Genomic DNA, 11632 nt, shown 5'->3' with positions numbered 1-11632 from the left:
AAAATGATTATAAGATGTATCAAAACACTATACAATGGAGTTGAGAAAAATAAGGAAGAAGTCAGGAAAGCGCTACAGGAACAATCAAATAAGATAGACACAGCATTGGAAACAATTCAAAACCTACAAAAAGAGATTCAAAGGATTAATAATAAAACATCAGACATGGACAATACACTGAAAAGGCAAAGGAGTAGAATTAAAGAGATAGAAGCCAGAACAAGTGAGCTAGAAGATAAATCTCTCAACACTATTTAGATGAGCAAGCACAAAAAGGATAAAAAAAATCTGAAGAAGGCCTAAGATTCATATTGGACAACACGAAGAGGAATAACTTTAGAATTATTGGCATTCTGAAACAGGAAGAATCACACACATCCACAGAAGAAATAGCTGAAGAACTGTTAGAAAAAAATTTCCCTAACATCCTGAAAAGCGAAAAGAAGCTAAACCCCAGGAAGGCTAGACCCTTTAAAAAAAAAAAAAATAAATAAATAAATCACTACCAAGACATGTAATAATCAAGCTCTCCAAAACCAAAGACTTCAGAATCCTGAAAGCAGCTAGGGAAAAGAGAAGTGCAACATACAAAGGCAAGAAAATCAGATTAAGTTTGGATTTCTCAACAGAAACCATGCAGGCAAGAAGGCAATGGAGACATATATAAAACCCCGAAAGAAAAAAAACTGCTGACCAAGAATCCTCTACCCAGCAAAGCTGTCAATCAACTATGAAGGTGTAATCAAAACATTCCAGGATAAACAGAACCTAGAGGATTTTGTCAAAGCCAACCCTGCAATGAAAAACATCCTAAAGGGAATTCTGTGGACTGAGAACCAACAAGAACAGACAACAACCAGAGAATGATGTACGTGGCAGCATCACCCTGAACTCAATCTACAGAATGGAAAAGTCAAGAATAAAATTATAAGAACAGAGGATCTGAGAAGTCAGTCTATGATCAAAACAATTACAATGTGAAAGAAGGTAAACACAGAGGAACACAGTTCCAGTTGGTGGGGTCAGGTAGATTACAGGACAAAACAGACTGTCGTAAATGGAGGGAAGAATTAATGGACTTATAAGATAACCACAACAGTGGGGCTGGGGTTGAGGATTTCGTTCGGGTGTTGGGGAGGGCAATACAAGAAGGGGGACGATGTAGAAGAACAAGCTAGAAAGGGGAACACTAAGACAGGTTTCCACGGTCTAAGTGGGACAGAGGTAAACAGTGATGCATGTTCAACCTTGGAACAACAAGGCTCTGTGATACAGTGATCTAGGCATAGTTTGGAGAGGGAAAATAATACTAAAATGCTTGACTGTCTTATGAATGTTGGTTTCCCTTGCCTACTGTGGTAAAATAGACACTTGAGTGGGACAGAAAGGAATGTCGGGAAACATGATTACAGAAAACTTGTAAGCCTGTCTTCAGCCTATAACTGATTGGAATACCTAAAAAGGGTTCTAGAACTTGCCCAGTGAAATAGGCCTCTTGCAAAACCTTTGCAGAGTATAGGACCTTAGGTGGAATCCTGAGTCCCATCCAGAACCTCCTGAAGTAGGACAATCCCACTAGCAAGGACAAGCAGACCAGCATGGAACAGCTAGAACAAAAGAAGATACATCTTCAAAGAAAGATCATCAGGAAAAAACCAAACCAAAAATGTCAGCATGACTGGTTACTACAAGGATAAGCAAGCTGTTCACCAGGAAGCCATCAAGGCAAGCAATCAAGTTCCTTCAGGACAAACTCCCCTCTAAGAAGGGAACACACAAACAGGCATGTAAGCTTGCTGGCGACCACACTGGTCTACTGGTGAGTGGAAGAGGCGGAAAGGCATCCATGGAGAAATGGGCTGAGTTCTACCACAGTCCATTGACACCCGTTGACCTGGAGAGGAGAGAGAAAAAAGGAAGGGCTGATTGGTCCAAAGTGTGGTGAGACCTGAGGACACTTGAGCCCAAGGACAAGGACATAGCCACAGAGGGCAAGAGCTGAGAGTGAAGCAGCCAGCTGATATGAAGTAAGGGGAGCTGCACAAGAACACCCAAACTTGCATACAGTACCCATGTGACCTAGTCTCGATGGCTCGATCATCAGAACTTGACTAGAGGAAGATTACAAAAATAAATAAATAATCTTTTTTTTTGATAAAGGAAACAAGGGTAAATTGCTACAATTTGATGAACCTGACCTATACTCATGGAGGTAGTAACTCTAAACACTAACAGAGAAGGAAGGAGTCTTCACATCAAGTATCTATGCTCTGTACACAGGGTAGATAGGGACCCGCAACTTAGATATTAGCTACCTAAAATGAGGGGCTGATAAAGGCATGAAGTGACTGGCTTACAAGGTTTCAAGAGGGAGTTTAGTTTAAGAGTGTGAGGGGAAAGAAAGAGTCCCCACTGAATAGTTTTCATCTTGTCTAGATGGGTCTGGTGAAAAGAGATGTGGATAAGATTCGTATGACTCAATAGTGAATAACTGTTATCATGACTAATTGCGACTGTCACAATTGTAAAGGTAGAAGCTTTGTAAAAAAAACAGGGGAGTGGTTAATCTTACAGTCCAGAAACAGAGGACCCTAGGACCATCAAGGGAGAAGAGCACAAGCAGAATGCAGGACCTTATCCAGAGAAGCAGCGATGCCAGAGATGGAGACATGGAGAGAGGAAGCGGCTGAGAACTCTAGATGCATGGGAACAGAGAGACTAAGAGCTGGTGGCCAGGAGGCAGAGTTGCAGAATGTGCCCTTTGGAGGTGTAAATTATTATATATGCCTGAGTGTTCTTGTTTTGTTTTTTTAAAAAAGCTAAGTGAATAGAGAGAAATACTGTTAACTGATGGTACATGGAGGGGATTATAATCATTGTAACGAAACAAGGTGCATGATTTGTTGAATGTAAAACTGATGATCTGCCCTGTAAACTTTCATTTAATTCAAATACCCTTAAAAAAAAAAAGGCACTGTCAATAAAATAAGGCATAGCACTAATTAGGTCAAATTAAAACGAACTTTAGTAAGAATTCATTTATGTGAAGTTTTTGGAAAATGATATACTATATACAAATGAAGCTTCTATGTATCTGAAATTCCACTCTATCATTAAGTTTTAACAGTTTACATATTTTCAAAATCATTTTGGATGGCACACCTTTGCTTTGGTATCAAAAGTAAAACTGAATGAACATGATGTCTATTATTACACCACACTGTGAGGAGAGTTGAGTTAAATGACAGTGCAGACCTAATACTTCTATACTTTTATTTTCTGGTTTCTTTTTTTTTCAGGTGACACTGCTATTCTCAAAGTGTATATCCATTTTTAAATTTGCAGTAAGTAGGCAGGGAAACGTGTTAAAAGTGTTTCAAAAGTTAATTTGTCACTGAATTTCTCTCTTTGTACTAATTTAGATTTTGGTTGCGTGATGGCTTTAGACGATGATACTGGACTGCAAACCACAGGTCAGCAGTTTGAGCCAATCAACCACTTTATGGGAAAAAGATGAGGCTTTCTCCTCCCACAAAGATTTAGTCTTGGAAAGCCTACACAGGGCGGTTCTGAGTTGGAACCTACTTCATGGCACTGTTTTGTACATTACCATGTACAAATGTTATTTTTATTTCATTTGGGAGAAAGAGGTAAAATTGTGTATGTGTATGTATGTAAAATGGGGACTTACAGACAATCTTCAGTCTAACATGCACAGGCTTTTAGAGCACAGGTTTAAGTACTTGTCAACGCAGAGGCTCATCAATCCATTACTTACGATTATTATTTTGCTTTCTTTTTGATTCTTGGCTATGTCTCCAGTAAATTGTGGTTGTCAAATAAACAGCTGTCCTAGCTAGTTATGTTTCCTTAGACATTAAACCAATGAAAGAAAAAAAAAACAAGTACCAATCTTAATGACTTTTAGTCAAGGGAAAAAAAAGTGAGTGGATATAGGTGAAAACGTTAGTACTGATAAGACATTAAAATAAAATTTGTATATTTATAATATATTGAATAAATATATTTTTTAATGATCTAAAACCACTAATCAAAATTAGCTTACTTCACATGTCTTTTCATTCAATATAATGGTGCTGGCATTCTCAATTAATCATGATTTGTTTTGCTGAACCCTGACTGTCAAAAAAAGAACCCTGTTACCGATGTGAGTTAGGCAATGGCTGCTAACCACAAAGTCGGCAGTTCAAACCCACCAGCTGCTCCATGGTACAAAGATGAGGTTATCTGCTCCCACAAAGACTTACAGTGTCAGAAACTGTAGGTCTACATAAGTTGGACAGAGTGATTCGGTTTACCCTGCCTGCAAGGGCACAGACGTTGTAATTCAGAACAAAGCAGTATTTAAAAATATTTCCATATTCCTGAATAGGAATTCTGGCAATTTAAAATCTATTTGTTCTTGATAATTTATTTCATTTTTCTGAACCAGTGCATTTTAAGTTAAAAACAAACAAACAAAAACAGCATATACTGTATAAAATCTAAAGGTTAAGAAAAACAAGTTTATCTGCTCAGCAGAATGGAACTGATTATTTCCCAATAACTTTCAGCACAAGATAAGGGTTATCAATGTGAAACAATCAAAAAGGAGACCCAATGCCATTATGGATACAGAAAAGCAGCAAAAAATGAGAACAATCTATGATAATCCTTTAAAGAGAACTTGAGATGTTGGTAGTTTGATGGCTGAGAGACAACTGAGATAGTTCAGCTAGTATGATCTTGGCACAATTTTCTAAAATAAAGCAGAAAAGTATTTTTATTACACACTGCATACGTTTTTCATTGTGAAATCTTTGGGAAACAACTGCCAATAAACAACTCCCAAATCCAGAGGTAATCTGTTCAAGAGCAATGAACAAAGTTCCTGCTAAAATGTATATATAGAAGAAGAACCCAACACTTTCTGTGTTCTACTGTTGTTAATGTGCCATGGAGTCGATTCCGACTCATAGTGACTCTGTACAGGGTTTCCGAGGCTACATATCTTTACAGGAGCAGAAAACCTCATCTTTCTCCCGTGGCACAGGTGGTAGTTTCGATCTGCTGACTTTGCGATTCGTTCACAGCCCGATTCGTAACCACTACGTTCTATATAAGGATGTAAACATAGCAAATTAATTGTGTTCCCTTGCAAAAGCAAAAGCTGGATAAGACTTGTTTCACTACTAGAGATCAGAACTCTATAAAGTACAAGAAAGATTCGTAGGGCAGTATAGTTATGTCTTGTTTTTCTTAGACAGGAAAAACAGCCCATGGTTAATTAAAAAAAAAAAAAAAAAAACCTATCAGAAGCTAAAATGACAGGCTTTATACAGTACTCTGTATACCAAAAAGAGTGCTTCAACTGTTAACTTCAATAAGGGTCACAAACTGGTTCTACACATTTAACTTGTGGTTTTATGATCAACGAATGCTACTACTCTTTAAAGAGGACTGTATCAACGATGAATAACATCCCTGGCATGCTTCACATTTGTTTCTTGCTTTCAAGCCCAGTGCTGGAGACTCAGAATAAGTGTATGGGAGGAGACTTGGTTAAAGCAGCAGGACGTCTACAGGGAGACAGGATGACAGGCACAGGGAAAATAACAAGCTAACAAGAGGTAAGTATTTAACAAATAAATATAGTTATCCTACAGTTTTGCTTCCCCACAAGAACTTAATTTCTAATCAGTAGTTTAAAAAGCATAATGAAAAATTTACGAATAGAACGGGGATATTCTAAACATGAGATCTGTAAATGTTATGAATAAAGCTAATCTTTCTCTTAGCTTCTCTTTCTTCCCAGGGAACTTGCAGGGTTAAGAAAAGCTAACAATTATAAACAAACAAACAGAAAAAAAGAGAAATGGGTAAAATTTGGTATAAAGTGACAAATCTAGAAAACGTATGGTACAGAAACATGCTTTGAAAGATTAAATTACTTAACACTGATTTGGATCTTAATAATACCTTTTTTTTTCCTTCGTGCAAAGTAAAGGAATTCTAAAATTACAGATATGTTTGTTATCAGCATTAACATAAACTTGATCAGACAAAATCCAACTAAATATTCCCACTTGATTATTTTAGGATTTAGGTGGCCTTGGAGGGTTTCTAGGAGGGTGGCAGTGTGTATGGAAAATGCTATTCGTTATTGCCAAAAAAGGAACTACTTAGTGCGTTGACTTTTTAATGTACATTTTATGTACATTTTCTAAAATAAAGATTAAAGAAAGCATTCAAGGGTCCGGAAACTCCTACATTTTTATCTAAACCACTGACAAATATAATGGGATTCCCTATTTCACTGAGGCATATTAGGAATAATTGACTGCATTTGTCACAAATGTACAAAGACCTTTTAAGAGGGGAAGGGGGATTGAAGTTTCTTTACTGATTAATGAAAATTTAAAATAATAAAATAATACAACTCATATATTTTATATCTAGCAGGAAATTTCTGGCATTCCATTTCAGGCATGACTGTATTGCCACACCAAAAATAAATAAATAAACAAAGAGGAAACTAACAAATTGCCTCTTTTCCACAGCCATCTGTTTCTTTCACTAAACTTTCCAAAATCAGAGTTTCTACCTTCAGACACGGATAGATGAATGTTGTCTCTCATTTTTGAGGACTTGATTTTTTTTTTTTTTTTTTTTTAACAAAGGAGTCAACTTGGATTTTGAATGCTTGGCATGGGTACAATGCCTTAAAAAAGCAGATGTCCGGTTTAGCCACTGACCATGCTGGCCATTGTTCGGAATCAGCTCAAGTCACAGAAAAACAGCGAATGGCTCTCTCTTATAGAATGTCTGAACAAAGCACAAGACCCGAGTACATTTTGCAGAGCGCACTGGAAGTCTTCATCTCCCCTAACGGGTCTGGATTACAGACACACACAATACTGGAGGGAACAAAACAGTCTGGTGAGGAGCAGGGAAGCCAACTGCGTTGGGCAGCTCTGATGATACTCATGGTGATCATACCCACAGTCGGTGGAAACATCCTAGTTATCCTGGCTATTTCGCTGGAGAAAAAGCTGCAGTATGCTACCAACTATTTTCTAATGTCCCTGGCAGTAGCCGATTTGCTGGTTGGATTGTTTGTGATGCCGATTGCTCTCCTGACAATAATGTTTGGTAAGTATTTCACTTTGTTCCTGCCATGAAACCACAGGACTAGGAGGTCCTAGTAAAGAACTCACCACTCATTTAATAGTTTTCTTTGAAATAAATGATGGAGTATTTAAAAATTCAGTAAGTAAACAGTTTCTCATTTTTCCTCACTTTCTGTGACTGACATCATCTTTAAAGAATGAAAAATATTTTGAAATTTTCTCTTTCCCCAATCACTGAAAATCATTAAAAACATCACCTAAGTTAACAATTATTGCTAAGTGGTATAAAGTTGGTTTTCACTCATAGTGAACCTGTATAGGGTTTTCAAGGAGTGGCTCGTGACTTTTAACCGCCGACCTGTGGTTCAAACCAACTAATCCTGTGGTACAGTGCTTATCCTACAGCTCCACATAGTGAAATACAGACCTATATTTTAACCTTTTTCAGCTATCAATATATTTTTTTCCTTGATGAAACAGTATCTAGGACAGATTTATGACAAGTATGTGTTTGGTTAATTATTAATGCTGAGATCTCTGAGATCATGTAGCTCTAATTTAAAACCAGAATTGTTATATAAAATTTCTAACATAGCATATCTCTTTATAGTTTATGTACTTTAGATTTGAGCAATTCTTACAGATGTGTTATGTGAATAAAAATTATGTTATTGTAGGAAATGGTCTGGCTTGGTGAGTCTCAAGAGATGATCCATCTATTTAATTTTCATGACATCTGACCATGTGTTCTTGATATATGTATGAGGAATCAGATCTCTTAAGTTAATAAAGTAAATGCACAAAAACCAGATTTACTACAAAACCAAAACAAACCAAAAGAAAAAGTCTGATATTATGATATCAAAACAGAGCTAAGTAGTTTCTGATTCGTGCATAATCATCTTTAGTTCCAGAATCTGGATAAATAAGATAATCCTGCTGATGAATTCTGAGGGTTCCTAGACACTCAGAACCAGCATTGAAAGGATACTGAATTTACTAAGTCTTGGGCATCAATCAATGTTTGAATCATTAAACACCTAAGAAAAAGAATTCTTTGTAGCAAATATGGCTTCTAGTTAGATTTTTATGTAGAGAAGAAAAATATTTCAACTTAACTAGAATGTTTATTAGAAAAGCTGCTATTCAAATGGTTATTTATACCCAAGCTTAAATATTACATTTTTGTAAGTAATGACAGAAAGCCATCTAAACTTGGGTACTTGTCTTCCTAAATGTAGTCAGATAGAGACTGATTTGGATTTTCCATTCTTTTCAAAAAATCAAGAAAATTCTGCGACGGGACAAGCAATAATGAATGAGGTTCTACTGCTTTAATCAGAATCTCTATGCACTGTCTGTTAAGTGCTACATGTTGTTACCATAGAAAGTAATGAGTAATGACGAAACCCTTACTGTAATCAATCTTATATCTAAGTCAAATTTAAAATAAGCACATGAGGATGATTAGGAATATTTATGTATGTTTGGCAAAGAACATGCAGGCATGTAATTCAAGCTCATATTTCCATTCATACCCCATGTCAGCTTAAAATATAAAATCACACTCTCAAAACTGCTTTGCGATGGAGAATTAAAAACACTCCTCTTTAACCATTACACAATTTAATGTTATGTTAACTAAATGAGATTGCCTAAATTATACAGAAGTCAATTTTTTACCTTAAAATTCTTAAGTCAATAAATATTAACACCCACAGCTTGCAGGTAGATACTTCAATGCTCAACTAAATAGTCAAAGAATCTTAAAAGGCAAAGTTCCATGCCATTAAAATGAGTTGACAAACAAAATACAAAAAGGGATCATTGCATGTATTCCACAGGAAGCTAGTACGTCCCCAGCAGTTCAACACTAAGTATTTACGCTTTGAGTGCCTATCCATCTTTCAGCAATGCAAGCAAAAAACTCTTATTTTATATGAAACATGTGGGATATGTTAGTACTTATATCCTAAACAATTATGACATATATTTTCCAATTGTATTTTATTCTTTTAAAGGTTTGTTCATTTTTGATTATAAAATAAAATCTCTCATAGCCCCAAATGCTTTTACCATCAGTAATTAAGCTATAATGTATGGTTAAAAAACTTTTTTCTTTTTACATAAACTAATCTAGTAATTTAGTAATTACTTAAAACATTATTTCATTAATTCACTGTTGAAACAATTTATTTCATAAATGTTTAATAAGAAATGTTCCATAAGAAAGTTCATGCGACTACATGCTGCCCTCTACAGTTTCAACGGTTTTTACACTTGTAAATTGTAAACTATACATACTATAAAAGTAAACTGACTTCATATACTGTTTTTTTTTATATTGTTCCACACATAGTCAACTACTAAAACTTTCTAAACTATAAGAACTTCTGACAGCTTTAGAAAGTAGTATTATTTTTCTCTTACTGAAAAGTTTTTGGAAAATCTCAAGTCTACAGAAACCGAAGCATCCACTCTGAAATGAATAACACAGCAATTAAGAATAAAAAGCAGAGAGTAATTTTACTACCTAAGAGAAATACAATGAAAGTAACACAGAACAGAAACTTTATTCATTCACCCTACTAATGAAATTACATTAAAAAAGAGAGAGAGAGAAATAAAATGAAAAAGTTGTCTTTGTGATCTTATACTGAATGGTATTTTATTCAATGATTGTTAAATGCTGTGAGTAAGTTCCAATTCATAGTGACCCTGTTTAGTAAAGGCTGTAAACCTTTGTGGGAACAGAAAGCCTCATCTTTCTCCCACAGAGCAGCTGGTGGGCTCGATCTACCTACCTACCTTGTGGTTCATGGTCCAGTGCTTAGCCTACTGAGCCACTATACTTCATTCAACCATAGATTTATATATTTTATCATATACTATCTGAATTTCTATTTTATAAAGATTGCGATGATTCTGGCATAGGATGGTCTTTCAAATGAACAGCACATTTCAACTTTTCTGTCACTTCCATCTATAAGCTCTAGTTACCTTCCAGTGCAGGTTATTACAACATAGGCTTGAAAAAGCCTAGGTGACCCTGAGACAAGGAAGATCTAGAATGGTGCCCCATGACTTCCACCAACAAACACTGACTGGGATCACAACAGAGGGTCTGGAGAGAGGAGGGGGGAAAATGTAGCTTAAAAAAAGAGAGGACTTAATGGTTTAACCGAGACTAGAGGAACCCCCTTCTGACCTAGAACTGAAGCCATTCCAGAGACCCCATTTTAGACCAACAATGTTGCCCTCGTTGCCAAGTACCACCGAGAAGGCTCTGACTCATAGTAGTGTTTACAGGGAGTGGCTGGTGGGACTGAACCACCAACCTTGGGGTTAGCATTCCAGTGCTGATCCCATGGCACCACACCAGGACCAGCAATAAACAATAATACCAGAGAAGAACATGTCCTTAGACCAATCAATCATTTTTTTACGAGACCGAAAAGGCCACATTTACCAAAAAGCAAAGACGAGTAAGCTGGAAGAGGTAGAAACCTGGATGGGAACAAGAAGATGAGCTGTAGATGTGCAGAGTGCTGACACCCTGAGGGGAATGTAAGTGATGTCACCAAACCCTTTAGGTACAAACTGCTAAATGGGAAACTAATTTGCTTTGTAAACTTTCACTTAAAGTACAACTTAAATAAATAAATAAAAGACAAAGTCTAGGTGAGAAATATTAAAATAGAATGCAAAAACAGACATATGTCCATTTAAAAAAGAAAGGGTGTTCAGTTTCAGAACTTCTCTAAATTTTCTCTTCTCTCTCCCCTTACCTCAGTAAACAAATGATTGAAAATGTAAAAGGGAAAGTATGATCTATCAGTTGAAGCAGTATAATCGAAAGATGGTATATCTGTAAAATGGGCATGCTGACCTACACTGGGGTCCTGGTGTGGTGCTGTAGGATAAGCAACGAGACTGTGAACCACAAGGTCGGCGATCCAAACACACCAGCTGCTCCTCAGAAACCTTATACAGGGTCACTATGAGGAGGAATCGACTCGATGGCATGTAACAACAACACTCTCATACTGTATACATCTTTGAGACTGCCATGTAGGATCCAGCGTACATTACAGACAGTAATAAAAAGGCAGCTCTTATAGTACATAAAGGATTACATACTAAATATGTGATTAGTTGAGATGTTAGACTAAATAGACATGAAAAAGATATGTAAAAGAAATAAATCAATTATTCATTTATTCAGTGAAATGCTGATCTCTACCCAATTCTGAAGTGAGGGAGTAAAACAATCATGTTTGTAGAATGGAAATTTAAAAAGAGTGATTATTAAGTATTAAATTATTGGAACTATTACCATCCTATTAGAAATCCTGCCTCAGTATATCTCATATACTCAAACGCAGCTCTGGTAGCGTAGTGGTTAGGAATCAGGCTGCGAACCTCAAGGTCAACAGTTTGAAACTACCAGCTATTCGGCAGGAGAAAGATGAGGTATTCTGCTCCTGTAGATTTACAGCCTC

The 11632-nt window shown here is 36.4% G+C and overlaps 2 protein-coding genes across 2 annotated transcripts in view; one reads left to right on the top strand and one right to left on the bottom strand.

Annotated features, from left to right (window-relative positions):
• The window catches only part of PSMD1 (proteasome (prosome, macropain) 26S subunit, non-ATPase, 1), a 119959-nt gene that overhangs the window by 40732 nt on the left and 67595 nt on the right, over positions 1 to 11632 (bottom strand). The gene's annotated exons all lie outside the window — the stretch shown is intronic.
• Positions 6756 to 11632, top strand: part of HTR2B (5-hydroxytryptamine (serotonin) receptor 2B, G protein-coupled) — a 17763-nt gene continuing 12886 nt past the window's right edge. The window contains exon 1 of the mRNA XM_006866737.1: positions 6756 to 7152. Within this exon, the coding sequence (XP_006866799.1) occupies positions 6804 to 7152 (349 nt within the window). The 5' untranslated portion in view covers positions 6756 to 6803. The remainder of the gene's footprint in view (positions 7153 to 11632) is intronic.

Source organism: Chrysochloris asiatica, unplaced genomic scaffold, assembly GCF_000296735.1.
Source record: "Chrysochloris asiatica unplaced genomic scaffold, ChrAsi1.0 scaffold00096, whole genome shotgun sequence".
NCBI lineage: Eukaryota > Metazoa > Chordata > Mammalia > Afrosoricida > Chrysochloridae > Chrysochloris > Chrysochloris asiatica.
Note: the sequence above shows the minus strand (reverse complement) of the source record. Positions and strands in the feature narration are given on the sequence as shown.